Below are 17,882 nucleotides of genomic sequence, written 5' to 3'. Positions count from 1 at the left end.
TATTCTTTATATAATAGAGTGGGTGGCCTGGTGTTACAGAATATGTACCAAATGAGAAGACTCTTAGAGAAAGTACAGCCTCAAATTGTCTACTCTTCAACCATTTTCTTTTTTTTTTTTTTCTTTTATTTATTTATTTATTTATTTGTCAGAGAGAGAGAGAGAGAGGAGCGAGAGTGAGCACAAGCAGACAGAGTGGCAGGCAGAGGGAGAAGCAGGCTCCCTGCCGAGCAAGGAGCCCGATGCGGGACTCGATCCCAGGACGCTGGGATCATGACCTGAGCCGAAGGCAGCTGCTCAACCAACTGAGCCACCCAGGCATCCCTCTTCAACCATTTTCTTACCCTACTTTGGAGAATTGATATTGAGAGAGGATTAAGTAAGGAACATAGAGTCTATCCTTACTCTAAAAACTCTAGGTTTTATGCTCAGACATCAGAGAACTATTTACTTGGTCTTTTCTCCCCCCTGCATTGCTTTCACTGAGTTGTGTTGATATCAAGGCTATAGTCTTTCACTGAAGAATGTTACAATAAATAGACTGAACTAGCTATTGAGAAGTTGTTGCAGACAGAACAGTCTTCTATATTAATTAGTGTTCTATATGTTATGCACCTTATATAAGAAGTATGTTTTAAAACCAAATGTTTCTCTGGGTACCTGGCTCAGTCAGTTAAGCATCTGCCTTTGGCTCAGGTCATGATCCCAGAGTCCTGGGATGGAGCCCCATGTTGCACTCCCTGCTCAGCAGGGAGCCTCCTTTTCCTGTCCCTCTCCCTGTTGCTCCCCTGCTCAAACAAAATCTTAAAAAAATGTTTCTCATACAAAAATGTTATTTTTCATCTCTTCAAGAATGAAAGCCAGATAACTGGATGTCTTACTTTTTGCTTTGGCTATCAAGAAACTTAGAACTAGGTTCAGAGTTAACTCAAGAGTTCTGTGCTGTGTATTTCATTTTACCCCCAAACTTAACCTAATCTGAGTTTTACTTTCCTTGATCTTTTATTTTTTTAAGTTGTCTCATTATTTATAGAACATGACAGGAGTGAATATAAACAAATAAGCAAATATATGAGGTAGTAGACTAGAATTCTAGTGCCTCCTCAAATCATTAGTTGTATGACCTTGGACAAGTATACCAATCTCTCTAAGGTTTTTTTGTTTTTGTTTTTGTCTTTTTTTTTTTTTAAGATTTTATTTACTTATTTGACAGAGAGAGAAATCACAAGTAGGCAAAGAGGCAGGCAGAGAAAGAGGGGAAAGGGGCTCCCTGCTGAGCAGAGAGCCTGATGCAGGGCTTGATCCCAGGACCCTGAGATCATGACCTGAGCCAAAGGCAGAGGCTTAACCCACTGAGTCACCCAGGCACCCCTTTAAGGTTTAATTTTAAATATTTTAACTGCAGAACCCTCTTTTCAAGAGGAACAACGTGGAAACCCAAAAAATGGACAAAATAATAGTAGAGTGACTGTGCTCAGACTAGTGTCATAGGTAAACTAATTTTGGTAAAAATTATTTTAATTATACTATAGTTAACATAAAGTGTTATATTAGTTTCAGGTGTACAATATAGTGATTCAACAGTTCTGTATATTACTCAGTCCTTATCAAGATAAGTGTACTCTTTTTTTTAAATTAAGATAAGTGTACTCTTAATCCCCTTCACTATTTTACCCATCCTTGTACTCAGCTCCCTTCTGATAACCATATGATTGTTCTGTATAATTATGAGTCTGTTTTTTGGTTTGTTTCTTTTTTTTTTTCCTCCTTTGTTTTGTTTCTTAAATTCTACATATGAGTGAAATCATATGTTATTTGTCTTTCTGAGACTGATTTATTTTGCTTAGCATTATACTTTCTAGATCCATCCATGTTCTTACAAATGGTGAGATTTCATTCTTTTTTATGGCTGAATAATATTCCATTGTATATATATGCCACATCTTTATCCATTCATCTGTCATTGGACACTTGGGCTGCTTCTGTAATTTGGCTAATATAAATAATGCTGCTATAAACATATGCTATAAACTTGCATATATCATTTTAAATTACATTTTTCATATTCCTTAGGTAAATACCCAGTAATATAATTATTGGATCATACAGTTGTTCTGTATTTAATATTTTGAGGACCGTCCATAGTGTTTTCTACAGTGGCTGCGCCAGTTTGCTTTCCCACCAACACTGTATATTGGGTTCCTTTTTCTCTACATCCTCACCAGCACTTGTTTCTTGTGGTTTTGATTTTAGGCATCCTGACAGGTGTGCAGTGATTGTGGTTTTGATTTGCATTTCCCTAATGATGAGTGATGTTGAGCATCTTTTCATTTGTCTGTTGGTCAACTGTATGTCTTCTTTGGAGAAATGTCTATTCATGTCTTCTGCCCATTTTTTAATTGTATTATTTGAGTTTTTTTGGTATTGAGTTGTATCAATTCTTTATATATTTTGGATGCTAACCCCTTATCAGATATGTCATTTGCAATTATCTTCTCCCATTCAGTAGGTTGTCTTTTAGTTTTGTTATTTCCTTTCCTGAGCAGAAGCTTTTTATTTTGATGAGTTCCCAGTAGTTTATTTTTGCTTTTGTTTCCCTGGTCTCAGGAGACATATCTTGAATTAATCCTAATTTTTTATCTAGATAATATTAGAGTTACCTCTTAGAACTAAAAGCTACAACCTATTTTTCTTCCACTACAGACAGGTTTTATATTTTTAGAGGGTCCCCTTTTGCCATTTTCATAAAGATTTTTAGTTTCTCTATGTTGGATAAGAGTCTTAAGGATAATGAATGGCTCTTTTATATTGTTCTAGATCTGTGTTTTTCATATTTTAACATGCATGAAAATCACCTGAAGGGCTTGTGAAAACAGACCCACAGGTTCTAATTGCATAGGTCTGGGTTGGGACCTAAGTTTTTCATTTTTACCAAGTTCCTAGTGGTAAGAACCTGCTGATTCAGGAATTACACTTTGAAAACTACTGTCCTAGGGGTGCCTGGGTGGCTCAGTCAGTTAAGCGACTGGCTGCCTTCAGCTCAGGTTATGATCTCAGGGTCCTGGGATCAAGCACCGCATTGGGCTCCCTGCTTAACTGGGAGCCTGCTTCACCCGCTCTCTCTGCTGCTTCTCTGCTCATGTTCTCTCCTTTCTCTGTCAAATAAATAAATAAATTCTTTTTTAAAAAAAGAAAGAAAACTACTGTCCTATATCAGTATTAAAAATGTATTTTAGTCACCTATCTTAAGAATTGTAACAAATCATATAACTTAGTAATAGCCAGAAGACAATGTCTAAGTAATATATGATCTGAAAAATAATATTTCATTAACATACAAACTTTCAGTATCATAAAGTTTTCATAGCTAGTGTCATGAGTTATCTATACCTTTTTTACTTCTTGTGCTACTGTTGTGAGTGGCTGGATACAAATCAGGTAGCAATCAGAGTTGACTTCAGCAATAAAGAAATTATTCAAGTCTAAAAGCAATCCTTTCCTTTTGACATGCTGGCAGCACAAAGGAGAAAATGTCAGGGTCAGCATAAGTGCATTTATTGACAGTTTAGCTCTTTTCTGTCTTTGAAATACACTTTTGATATGTACATGTATATTATTTATTGCTTCTAAAAATATTGTGGAAAAAAATGAGTTATGGAAGCAAGCCAAATGTCCCTAACCAGATAGATAAATAAACACATTTTGAGATATCTTTGCAATGGAGTATTATTCAGCCAAAAAAGGTAATAAATATACAACATACTACAACATGAATTAACTTCAGAAATGTTATGCTAAGTGAAAGAAGCCAGATACAGAAGATCATATAGTGTATGATATATGAAAACCCAGAATACATAAATCCATAGAAACAAAAAACAGATTAACAGTTGCCAGTGGCCAGGAGTAACTTTTTAATGAGTAGGGGTTTCTTTTTGGGCATGATGAAAATGTTTCAAAACCAAACAGAGATGATGGTTGTACAATACTGTTAATATACTAAATGACATTGAATTGTTCACTTTAAAATGGTTAATTTTGGGGCACCCGGGTGGCTCAGTTGGTTAAGTGTCTACTCTTGATTTTGGCTCAGGCCATGATCTCAGGGTCATAGGATCAAGCTCTGAGTTGGGCTCTGCTCTCAGCAGGGAGTCTGCTTGAGATTCTCTCTCCCTCTTAGCCTACTCTTCTCCCCCCACCCCAGCATATGCTCACTCACTCTCTCTCTCTAATAATAAATAAATCTTTTAAAAAGGTAAATAAAAATGGTTAATTTTATGTTATATGAATTTCACCTCAGTTAACAGTTGTTAATTTTAAAGTTGAGTTGTTGTTGTTTTTTAAATGTCCTCTTTATTTATTTAAGTTAACTCTGTACCCAGTGTGTGGCTTGAACTCACAATGCCAATATCAAGAGTTGCATGCTCTATTGACTGAGACAGCCACACATCCCTGAATTCTGTTATTTTTGAGATGGAAGGGCCACTGCAGATCATCCAGCCAACCTTTTGTCTATTATAATAGAAGAAACCAAAGCTCATCAAGATTAAATGTATTGCTCAAGTATTTCAAAGTAGCTTGTCTAAAACCTAGGCTAGAATTTCTAGTCTAGTCATTTCTCTTTTTTAACTATAACATGCTACTACATTATCTGTTGCTATTTTTTACATTTTAGGGGGACAGTTTTTACTTCTACATAAAAATCGAGATAACGATATCTCATTTGTGCCACTTACTCTTTTAAAAAGTGAGAATAGCAGTGTTTATTTTAGTAATTTGCCAAGAAGCAGACCAAAGTTTGAATTGAAAGAGCACTCCTCTCTGGAACACCTTGCCTATCAAAGGAGCCACCCTGTATTTTAATTGTAGTCTGCAGTTGCCTGGTTTGTGAACCCCAACCTTCCACCACGATTGTGATTTGTTTGTTTGTTTTCTTAAGTAATCTCTATGCCCAGCATGGGACTTGAGCTCATGACCCCAAGATCAAGAGCTCATGCTCTACTGGCTGAGCCAACCAGGCACTCCAATTATGACTTGTTTTTAAAAATTCAAAAATTGTCTTCAGAAACATTGGTTAGCCTTATTAACACATTCCACCACTTCCTCTACTTCTAGGGAGAACCACTGAGTGGGATTGAGGGATGGAGACCGGTAGCAACAACTACCAAAACAAGATACCAGTATCCTATTGAAATTGGGTGTCACACTCCGATGTGAGCGACTTGTGTTGTCTTAGTGCTAGCTTCAGAAAATAGATGTTCTCAATTCAAGATAGGACATTAGGAAATGTAATTATGATTTCATTCTCTCTCTAAATCTACTTTAACCTTTATTTTCTTCACTGTTTATTATTAAGAGGAAGCTAAATCTCATTATTGCCCAACATTGGATTTCCTGCTAATATTCTCTACCAACTTTCTTTTTATCTTAGTGGTTGTTTTCATTTCCACTTAGTAGTATGTATTTCTTTCTTTTCCTTTAGTTCAAGAATCCGCAAAGTATGACCCTTGGCCCAGATTTCACCCACTGGCTATTACTGTGAATAAAGTTTTATTCAAACACAGCCACCCTCAGTCTTTTATGTATTGTCTATAACTGCTTTAGTGGTACAATAACAGAGCTGAGTATTGCAGTAGAAATCATATGCCCCACCAACCTAAAATATTTTCTATTGGGCCTTTAACAGAAAACATTTGCCAGCCCTTACTTTTGTTGACTAAGTGAAAGTTAAAAACAGATTCTAGAGAGTGAATAAATATCACCAGCAAATGAAAGTATATAGGAAAATATAGGATTTCTACTTAGGCTACATAGAAGGCCCATGTGATCAGAATAAGAGTTTCATGAAGGTGAATTATCAGAGGTAATATAGGAAGGACAGATTAGAGGATTTTTAATGCCCTGTCAGGAACTTAAATGTATTATTAGGAAATGAGCCATTTAAGGTCTTTGAGCAAAGGAATTTTGCCAAAACAGGAAACTGTTACAGTAGTGTTTATAAAGTAATGAGGGTATATTTATGGGAAGTTAGTACTAATGTTGTATTAACGAGAAAGATGGCATAGTTGTAAGAGTTACTACAGAGTTAAAAATTGATTGGATATGGGCGCCTGGGTGGCTCAGTCAGTTAAAAGTCTGCCTTCAGCTCCGGTCATGATCCCAGGGTCCTGGGATTGAGCCCTGGGTCAGGCTCCCTGCTCAGCTGGGAGTCTGCATCTTCCTCTCCCTCTGCCCCTCCCAGCCTGTTCCTTTGTTCTTTCTCTCTCTCATTCTGCTCTCTCTCTCTCTCTCAAGTAAATAAATAAAATCTTTTAAAAAAAATTGATTGGACATTAAACACTGGATTTAAGGACAAAAATAATAATAATTAAATTCAAATAATTAGATTAAATAAATAAATAATTAAATTCAAACTTAATTGAGCATAAAATAAAAAATTATTTACACGTATTTGGAAGGTGAAGAACTAATTTTTATGGAAGGTTTAAGTTAGCAGAGAGGGATTATAACAGTACGTAGGTTAGAAAACAAATGAAAATTGATTACTAGGTATCATCATTACAAAAATTGTTAGGGCATCCCAGCCACAGGCAAGTTTTCATTGGTTGTATTTTATTTTCAGGGTACCCCACAGCCATCATCTAGTCAGGGTCCATTTCTATAAAATCCTCTTACCTCTGTTCCCCAGAATGCCATCCTTATACTCAGGTTTACTTCTCTTGTGTAGAGCAAATTATTTCCATTTTCTAAATACTCTGAATCATACCCAAGAAGAACTTCAGCTCTTTCAAATAAAAGTGCTCATCATGGTATTTCCTTCAACTGAATCCGTAGTTCCCAAGCTATGCAATGAGACACCCCAGGGTACTGCAGCAAATTCACAAGAGTGCTATAGAATATTTTATGTCAGAGTAATTCACAACTACAACGTTAGATAGTGATACATTCCTTTCCTTCCTTAGGATGATATCCTGTTTTGGGATTGGTTGCCATGGTTTAAAAAAAGTACCTCCTGAATATCAGGGTAGAACGGGAAATGAGGGTTACACTATTCAATTTGAATCCAAGGCTTTAAGGAGTTGTACATGTATCCCATTAATAAGTATTGTGGTTATTATTTAAGTAAAAAATGTTTTGTAAATTTTATATGTATTATTTTCTCAAACCAGCTGTTAAGTAGTTAGGATTATCGGTACTTAGGTTATTTGGAGGTTAAAAACAAGCAAGCAAACAAAAAACCAGAACTGTTAGGCCTATCTTACAGAACCATGAAAAAAAAATTACTTATACCCTAAGGGTGCTGGGAACTGACAAAGTTTCAGATCCTCTGAACTAAAGAGTTGTGGGGCGCCTGGGTGGCTCAGTCATTAATTGTCTGCCGTTGGCTCAGGTCATGATCCCAGGGTCCTGGGATTGAGCCCTGCATCAGGCTTCCTGCTCAGCAGGAGGCCTACGTCTTCCTCTCCCACTCCCCCTGCTTGTATTCTCTCTCCCTCTCTCTCACTGTTTCTCTCGCTGTCAAGTAAATGAATAAAATCTTTTAAAAAAATGAACTAAAGAGTTGTCCAACTCTGAAATGAATATACTCTTCTCTTAGCATGTGAAAATGCAGCAGTTCTTTTTTCTTTTCTTTTTTTTTTCTTTTTTTCTTTTTTCATTTCAGTTATGTGGGAATCTAGATAGACTCTCAATAAAAATTTAACCAGTATTTTTAAATTATCTGTATACTCTACACACTGTGCTTTGTACTGGAGCAAACATTTTAAAAAATACACTGGCCCTTAAGGTTACTTACAGTCAGGTAAAGGAGATAAGGCAAATGCAATTTGTTTAAAAATAAACAAGATGAAATTCATATTACATATTAAGGATGTTCAAAGAGGAATGAGTACATCTTGGTGGGAATGTAGTTAAGTCTTTGTGGAATGAAATTCATATTTAAATTTAGATTTAATTTTAGATTTAAATTTAGATTTAAATGTGCCTTGATGGAAGGGGTAAAATTCCAGCAGGTAGAGGTAGTGGATATTTCTGCTAGAACAACATAAAGACTCAGAAGGCTCATTTTGGTAGAAGCAAATCATTCTGTATGATTGAAGCAAGGACATATGTTGTAGAGTAATGGAGGTTGCAGCTGGTTTAATGTGGAAATTGGAGTATTTTGTGGAGAGTTTTGAATGCTTGGGTGTGAGGCATTTGGATTTAATTTGCTAGGAAAAGAAGAGTGATTAGGGTGATTAATCTGTCAGCAGGATATAGGATGATTAAATCAAGGAAAGAGAGGAGGCAAAGCTTTTGGAAAGTGAATGATGGATTTTATGTATTTATATTTCAAAGGAAATACCAAACTGTATATCGATGTTAAAGAGCATACTTTTGTTCAGTATTGTAACTAAGAGTTATAACTGCAGAACTCACCATCTTGCAAAAACAAAACAGAACTTTCTAATGTTCTTCATATTACTATAGAAATAGTAATAATAAAATGGAAACATGTGAGGCGCATATAACATGACAAACATTGTATTAAACACTCATTTAGATCTTATGATTACATTGATAGGTATTACCATTCCCAATTTTCAGATGAGAACAATGAGGTGAGGCCTACAGAGGTTACATAACCCCAAAGCACAGTTAAATAGTAGTCAGATTGGCAAATGTGTTGAAAAGAAATATGTTGTTGGCATATCTGGCTGGTTCAATGAGTAGAACAGCAACTCTTGGTCTCAGGGTCATGATTTCAAGCCCCATGTTGAGTGTAATATGGTTATAAATAAGCAAGCAAGTAAGTAAGTATACTGGTTTGTTTAAATTCTCTGGTGCTGAGAATTGAATAAATCCTGTCAGATTATTTTCATCTGGCTTAGACATGGCTCCTTTCCTATTATTTTATTTTTCCTATCATTCCTGATCCTTAATCCCATTCCTCTTCACACCATGGGAACTCTAATGTGTTTGATATGAGTTTTATATCCTTGAAAAATGTATCATTTTTTAGGTGCATGTTTACATTATACACAATATGTAAAAGTATGAACTATATAGCTTGTCCAATCTCATGTATATATTTCTCGTTTATTTCTTTTAATCTCTATATAATAGTGTGCATTTACCACATTTGCCTTATCTTTTCCCCTAGAAATGGACTTGCAGGATGCCTGACACTGCCTTTTACTTCCAGAAAGCTGTGATTAGTATCCTATGTATGTCCCCCTAAAACCTATCTTCTTCCCACTGTCTTGCTACCTCCTATTACATGCTTTTTCAGGGGATTATTTCAGATGGAAGAAAAGCTAACTTTTGCATTCATAGAATAGTTAAGATTGCAGGTATTTTAATCCCTAAAAAGACTAAAATATATGTAGAATGAGTAATTTCATTGATGCTTCCAAAAGGAGGCCACATAGGTGGGAAGACCTAGGTAAATTATTTTGTTCCAGTGTTCCATTATATTCAATCTGGGTATTTGCTAATGCATTTGTTCTGGCTCTTTTCTTTTAGTGATTCTATTGCTGTCATTGGTATGAAGTAGTACATATCATAACATTGTAATTATAAACGATTGATACATTATCTTGATGTTGTCAAAGTCAGTATTTTCCTTACAAGCACATAGGAACTATGCTTTGTCATAATTCATATTTGATCCTCCCTCTCCTATAAGGAAATACATTTCACACTCTCTGGGAGATTTACAAAACATGTAGATCCTATTAAGAAGAAAACATGCTATTTGGTTGTTGTATTTGTTTTTTGGCTTCTCATTTGTTCATTCTTTCAGCCTCATTCTCTGAAAGGTATTACTATGGCATCTTCCTCATGCTATGGAAAACAGACTAAATATGTTCTTTAGAACACACAACAGTGGTGTGTCTTCAGACACAGCATCTGGAACTCTCAGCCCTCTCATCATTGGTAGTCTGGGTTTGGGGGCACTCTTTAGTTGGCTAAATATTTTTCTGTTACCACACTTCCTTCTTAATTTTCTCTTTTGCTATTGTAAATAGTGATTTAGGTTTACCAAAGTCACCAGTCTCATATTTAGTTTTTTCCTTTTTTCTGCGATCTACTTATAGAAGTAAAATAGACTTACTCTCAGCTGTTTATCTGTTCTGACTCATGTTTCTTGAAGTAAGCTTCTCTCCATTAATAAACATCTGTTTGTGTAGAGATTTACTATAAGTAACAAAATAATTCCTCTTTTAAATAATTTTTATCAGAAGAGAATTTAATGGCATCACCAAAATTTGAAAAATTAAAAAATTAAAATTATCCATAATTTTTCTACTCACATTTAACCATTTTACTCTGAGTGTATTCTTTCAGTTTTTTCTTTTTGATTTAGTGTAGTTTATAACCATATTTTGTACACACTGTTTGTATGCTTTATGCTTCATATAACATTTATGTGGTATAAACGTTTTCCACTTTTCTAGTTTTCATAATCATAATTTTAAAATTTTTCAAAGTATTCTCTAGAGCATCAATGTCCAGTGGAAATATAAATCACATATAGTTGAAAACTTTCTAGTAGCCACATTGAAAAAGTAAAAAGAAACAGGTAAAATTAATGTTAATAATATGTTTTATTTAACTTAATATACCTAAAATTTTTCATTTCAACATGTAATTATATAAAATTATTATATTTTTTACAATCATTTGTTCATACTAAGCCTTTAAAATTGGTGTCTATCTTAAATTTACAGCAATCAGTTCAGTCACTTAGTTGTCAATGATCAAAATTAAATGTAGCCCTACCAAAGCAATAAAATTATGTTTAGCAGAAAAATATTATCCCGAGCTTCTATTTCTACATTTAAATAATTTAAGTTAAAATCAGATTCCATAGTCACACTGGCTAGAGCACATTGCACATGCTCATTAGCTACATGTCTTCTTATATTTAAATTAAAATTAAATAAAATTTGAAATTCAGATCTTCCGTTGAACTAGTCACATTTTTTTTTTCTTAACTAGCCACATTTTAAACAATCAACAGCCAGATTTAGAGTGGAAAAGTAGAAGGAATATGCCAGTTCTTTCCTGCCTATTAAGAAATAGTCAATCGGGCACCTGGATGGCTCAGTGGGTTAAGCCTCTGCCTTTGGCTCAGGTCATGATCTCGGTGTCCTGGGATCAAGCCCCGCATCAGGCTTTCTGCTCATCAGGGAGCCTGCTTCCCCCTCTCTCTCTGCCTGCCTCTCTGCCTACTTGCGATCTCTGTCAAATAAAATCTTAAAAAAAAATTAGAAATAGTCAATCATTAAATATTTACATTGTTTCCAGGTTTTGAGTAAAACAACTAGTATACTAATATGTTCATGAATGAGTATTTTCCCATATTTTAGATTATTTCCCTAAAGTAGACTCTCAAAATAGAATTATTGGATCAAAGAGTATGAATTTGTTTGTGGTTCCTCATGTGTATTTTCAAATTATTTTCTGAGAAACAGTGTCAGTTGCACTCACACCAACAGTATTAATGTATGAATTTCGCCACCCCTTCTTCATCACTGAGGAAACTTTATTCACCATGTTGTTTCTTTAATTGCTAGGAAGGAATAGTTGTCTATGTATTTATTTACTTTTTCTTTTTCACTTTTAATGGATATTTCTTTTTCACTTTTAATGGAATGCATTTTCATGTTCTTGGCTCATTTATCTATTGGTGTCCTCATGTTTGTTTAATTCTTCATCTATTTTTAAAGCTCTTTATAGTCTAAACATATTAACCCTGTGTCATATTTACTGTAGACATTTTTCATGGTCTTTTGTCTGATTTTATTTTTATAGTTCCAAAAATCCCTAGAATTTACAATGTATATGAGCACGTGTGCACACGCACGCACCTCTATTCTTTAGATAATTGTTAATGGAAATAATAAAAAGGATTTGTGCTCTTAGGTAGGGACAATTAAAAAGAACCCCAAAGCATTTTCCTGAATTAAAGTAAATACTGGTAAAGAACAAGAAGAACAATTCCGTTTCTTATCCTTTAGTATATTAAACAGTTTAATTTCTTACATCCTCCTGTGTAGCATTTAAACTACACCAAGAGGAGCACCTGGGTGTCTCAGTTAGTTAAGTGTCTGCATTTGGGGCATGATCCCCCAGGGTCTGGAATCAAGCCCCGCATGGTCCCTGCTCAGCGGGGAGCCTGCTACTCCCTCTCCCCTGCCAGTGCTCACACTGCCTCTCTCTCTCTTTCTGTCAAATAAATAAATGAATGAAGCTTTAAAAAAAATCAAACTACTACACTAAGAAACCCTTAGAGTAGTTGGATGACAAATTTATATACAGTTGATTCATGAAGAACACAAGGGTTAGGGGTGCCAACACACTGCACAGTCAAAAATGTGCATATAACTTTTGACGCACCCAAAACTTAACTACTGATAGTAGTTAACTACTGTTACCCAGAAACCTTACCAATAATATAAACAGTCTATTAAATATGTATTACAATAAAGTAAGCTAGAAAAAAGAAAATGTTATTAAGAAAATTATAAGGAAGAGAAAATACATTTATAGGTCTCTGCTGTATTTTTCCCAAAATATCCATGCATAAGTGGACCTGTGCAGTTTAAACACATGTATTTGAGATTTCTAAGCATTAAGTCTGCCTATGCAAAAATGGTTCTGTAGTTCTTTGGTTCTTTCCCCATCACTCCTATTCCTACCTTCTTGTTCTGTTTTATTCATCATTTTAATAGATAAAATTGTCTTGCCTCACTCTCAGTACTGATTAATATTATCAGATCTCTTAAATGTTAGAATCTGCTTTGTTTTGGGGTGCTCAAAGGGACAAAGAGTCATAGGATTAACTGTTATATAGACTGAAATCCCTAATTAGAAAAATCACAAGAATTTGTTGACTATATAGAGTATTTTTCTAAACTATAGCCATATAAACTATTGGCCTGTTTTTATTGCAAACCTGATACTTTAAAAAAAAATTATAATGGCACTGTTATTATTTTTGGTGATAATACAGTCTAGAACGTGTGGCCTAGCAAAGGATATAAACCTAGGAAGAAAAATTATGGTTAGCATCCATTTTAAGTCTTTGTACTATAACGGAACACAAATCCTAAATTGTTTAAATACTAAATATTTACTTAAAGTAAAACAAGAAACTATTCAAAAATGGAATTAATTTAAATTGTGAATATTCCTCATTTTTAATTTTTTTGATAGTTTTTATATATTCTTTGTAAAACTGACAAAATGGAAGTTATATTGTCCACATCACAATACCCTTATGTTGCATTTTAAAGTAAAACACACATACACACATTTGGAATGAGGCCAAATTTGGACTCCAGGGGCATACTGTTCAGTACCTTAAATTACAATCAGATGTATTTTAGCACAGATCAAATTTTCAGTCCAAAGTTGGTGAGAAGCCTAATTATTTGACCAGGTTACTATTTGTGTAGACCATTCTATGGCTGTCTGTGGTTAATCCACAGCTGGCAGAATGCTAGCTCTGGGAGGTTTTTATTTCATGCTGGAACACTTTGGGGAGAAATGGGAGGGAGGTTAGCTTTAAATGCTCCTCATTAAATGAAAGACTAAAAAGCAAGTACATACATATTACTATGGAGACAAGATGCTATAAAAACTGTTCATTTTAATTCTCCAAGTGACAAAAATAGCAAAGGAAACAGCTTGGATGTTCATAGTTTGCAAGTGACGTGGTAGTTGGTTAAAAAAGTAAGGTGAAAACATTTAAAAAATAATGTTACCTAAGACTAAGACTTGTTACCTTTTAGAACAGTTGAAAATTGGTAAAGAATTAATGGATTGGGATTTTTAAATAATGAGAAAATATTATGTTATTATAATAAGGAAACATTTTTATTAGAATTTCATTAGCAATAAGAAACAATTGTACTCTAGAATTCTCTCTTAATATCTCAGAATTCATAAGGGTAATAAGCCCTGCAAGTCCAAGTATACATGACTCCTACCTCATAGTTAATTTTTTAAATATTCTTTTAATATTCAATTTGAAAGTAATAGAAAAAAATGGTTTTTTCTTTTTAAAATTTTTAAAGTTTACATGATGAAGTGGTTAGTCCCTCAGTTGTAAGTGAATATTTCAGTAGCCCTTTTTACCATTTTAAAAGACATTTCCTTTACATTTTCGAGGTTATTTCTTCTGTTATAAGCTAACTCTTCTTTCCTGCTGGTTCCCACTGCCCTAACTTCTCTGGTTCCTTGTTCTTTCTAATCATCCTCCCTGTCTTGCTTCTTCATTCTTCTCTTTCTGCAGTAGATCCTTCTTGTTAAAGATCAAAAATACTCCAACTTATCATTGTTCTTAAAAACAACTCTTCCACTCCTCTCCCCCAGTAAAATATATCTTTCTTCTCTTTTCTTTTCAATTACCAATTCAAACTAGGGGCATTGTATCTCATCATTTGAATCTAAGCTCCATCACAATATAAACTGTATGACCCGGGGTGGGGGGGGCATTTTGCCTTTATCATCATAAAAATGAGAATAACAACATCTACCTCATAGGTTTGGTATAAGGAAAATGATAACAACTGGGTTAATATACATAAAGCTTTTTAGGGTATTGCCTGGAACACAATAATTGCTCAGTAAATTTCAGATGAATCTATTATTTTTCATTGATAAGTCTTCCAAAATAATTTATAATCTTTACCCCTACTTTCTCACCATTCTTTCATTCTTTAGCAGCTGACCTTTTTGTTTGTTTGTTTTACCTTTATCCCATAAGTACTTTCTCTTAATCATCAAATCCAGTGGGTTTTGGTCATTTTTTCTCTATCCATTGATAGCATTGGGTACCTTTAAATATCTTCTTGAAATTTTCCTTGTTGGATTTCTGTCGTCACTTACTGTCTTCATTTGCCTTCCTCTTGTTCTCTACTTTATGTTTTTCTTTTCTGCTTTTAATGTTGTTGAATTGTTGTTGTCCAAATTAACTTTCCTTTAAATTTTCATGTAAGGTTGTTATTCCTTTCTTTCAAATAAATCTTCATTACCCATCATGCGTTCCCACCCCACCTAATCAGCTCCTCACCTGCCACTCAAGGCCTTTTGCATTCTTGATTTAACTGTCCTTTCCGACTTCATCTTCTTTTGCTCTTTGTGTATTCCTTCACTCTCTTGTGCATCATTCAAATCAATTTCCTATGTAAGCATCCATGTCCTTGCTTATACTTTTATCTAGAAGGCATAAATCTATTTTTAAAAGGCTTTTATTAACACTTTTAAGATGTAGATAAATAGCGTTTTAAAATATACCTTTCCTGACATAAAATTTTAATTAATATTTTTTTATTATCACTGAATTATTTTCTCATTATTTGAAAATTTCAGCTCAGAATCTTTCTAAAAAATTCATTTTAGACATAAGTTAACAAGCTATGATTTTAGTGAACTAATTTCATTTCTAAACTAATTTCATTTTTTAATAAATAGTATGTCCCTTTTAAGAATCCAAACTATTTATAAGAAGCTAAAAAGATCCAATCTGACTTCATTACTATTTCCATAATTTAAATGTAATTATTGTCTTAAATGAGACCTTTGAAATATTTTTTCTTATGTGGATTCCCAGAATTCTTTCACTGTTGAGTATACAAATCTAATATGAAATAAGTAATGTGTTATACTCTAGCGTAATGGCACATACCAAGTATATTGTACTCATATGATAGATTTTTCTTCTAATCAAATGCTGCTGTTTTCTCTCTTGCATTTTATAATTGTGTTTTAAAGTTTGTATTATATAGATGTTTGTATTTTTTAAAGGTGTCTTTTATTCTGACCAAGAATGACTCTGTAGAGATGGCATTTTTAATTTCCTCTCCTTTTTTTCTTTATCCAGGGCTTTTTTCTTACAGTTTCCCCAGAGTCGGTATTAAAAGTGGCTAAACATGCTTCTGAAAACAACAGAGTTTTCACTTTGAATTTGTCTGCACCATTTATTAGTCAGTTCTACAAGGAGTCATTGATGAAAGTTATGCCTTATATTGACATACTTTTTGGAAATGAGACGGTGAGTTACTTTAAAAAAAAAAAAAGTGGTCTTTTTCTGTTTTTTGGGGTTGGGGGTTGTTTTTTTTTGGTTTGTGTGTAAGTTTAGAGATAAAAACTGAAGTATTTGCATAAATATAATTGAAAATTATACAACGAAGCTGCCTCAGTTTGGACCTCTGATTCAGTATTTTTCATATTTCCTTCAGTATATACTATTTTTCTTTCAAATTAAAAAAAAATGGTCTTTTAGAAGGTTAGATTATTGAGGTTTATAATTTGCATAGAGTAAAATTAACTCTTTTTAATGTACATTTCTGTGAGCTTTTGCAAATGCATGCCTGACATGTAGCCATGACTACAATCAAGAAAAAAGTCATTTCTTTCACCCTTTTCAATCAACCTGTCACCTTATCCTTTGATATCAACTGATTTGTCTTCTGACCAGCTAAATGTTTTCCCCTGAAATTTTCATGGATTAATAAGGTTAAGGGGCATTTGGTCTAAAATTAATGTTTTATGAATTTAACTATTTATAAAAAGTATGAGTCTAAATTTTGAGTAGATGTTGGTGTATTATAATTTGTATTAAAATTTTTTATTAATATCATTTTTGCTAATATTTGTATGTTGTATTTGAAGGTGATAAAATGGGGTTTGTTAAAACTTTCACAGATTTTCATTTTTACCAAGATTATACTTTCTTTTATTCTAAATTAGTGGAAAGTAATTTTTTTGCTCACATAGTATTTATAGCTTCTGTTTAACCTGTACACATTAAACATCCATGAAACAGAAAAAAAACTATCTTCAGTATATCTTTTTGTGACTTTGGCAGTATCACTTAACTTTCATGAATCTTAGGGTCTTTATGTGTAAAGTGATCATGTTGTACTCTCCCAGAAGTCCATTTTGATTCAAATTATATCATTGTAACACAGTTTGATTATACTCACAGATTTTGTATCCAAATAAGATAACTGTGTTGTCTGAATAGAATAACATAAATTTGACCTCAACATAATTTATGAGATCACCTTTGTGATTTGTAGAAATAATATGGTATGAATATCTTCAAAGACACTTTGAAGGAAATGCTACATTCTTGATGATTTACAAACTGACATAATGGCAAGAAATAGTGGTAATGGCCTTGAACTACTGAGTATCTGCTGGAAGTCTCATTTGATTAAAATCTACATTTCACATTTCCTTTATTGCTGGTTTTATTTTCTGAAGGAAAAAGGAAGTAACTAGTAAAAGTGCTAATCTGACCTTTTAAAATAACATGAAAGAATTGGTCATCAGTATGGTGGTCTGAGAATCCTTAGGAGAAGTTGATATTTGAACTCAGAGTTCTTTGTAGTCAGGAAACATCAAACTAGCAATACTTAAACATATGCTCTGTGCTTTAAAAAGACAAATTTTGGGGACGCCTGGGTGGCTTAGTCATTAAGCATCTGGCTTCGGCTCAGTTCATGATCCTGGGGTCCTGGGATGGAGCCCCGCATCAGGCTGCCTGCTCAGTGGGAAGCCCGCTTTTCCCTCTCCCACTCCCTCTGCTTGTGTTCCCTCTCTTGCTGTGTCTCTCTCTGTCAAATAAATAAATAAAATCTTTTAAAAAAAAAAAGACAAATTTTTAAAACTTTTAAAAAGATAAATATCATTCCAGAGAATGAGACTTCAGAATTAGAGATAACCTGAGAGAATTGAATACCATCAAAACTTCAGCTGTGACTTTATAATATCAAGTGACCATAATTAGGAAGAAAATGGGGAGGAGCCTTAAAAACAAAACATTACAGAGCACACAGAAAATTCTTCGATTAGAGTTCACATTTGGGTGTGTGCATGGCTTA

At 33.9% G+C, this 17,882-nt stretch overlaps 1 protein-coding gene across 4 annotated transcripts in view; it reads left to right on the top strand.

Moving 5' to 3' along the window:
* Positions 1-17,882, top strand: part of ADK (adenosine kinase) — a 523,602-nt gene that overhangs the window by 340,102 nt on the left and 165,618 nt on the right. For all 4 annotated transcript variants that reach the window (XM_080822506.1, XM_080822503.1, XM_080822505.1 and 1 more), the window contains exon 7: positions 15,875-16,045. In XM_080822506.1, coding sequence (XP_080678632.1) covers positions 15,875-16,045 — 171 coding nt within the window. The remainder of the gene's footprint in view (positions 1-15,874; positions 16,046-17,882) is intronic.

This window comes from Martes martes (assembly GCF_963455335.1).
Source record: "Martes martes genome assembly, chromosome: 14".
In the NCBI taxonomy this organism is placed as follows: domain Eukaryota; kingdom Metazoa; phylum Chordata; class Mammalia; order Carnivora; family Mustelidae; genus Martes; species Martes martes.
Note: the sequence above shows the minus strand (reverse complement) of the source record. Positions and strands in the feature narration are given on the sequence as shown.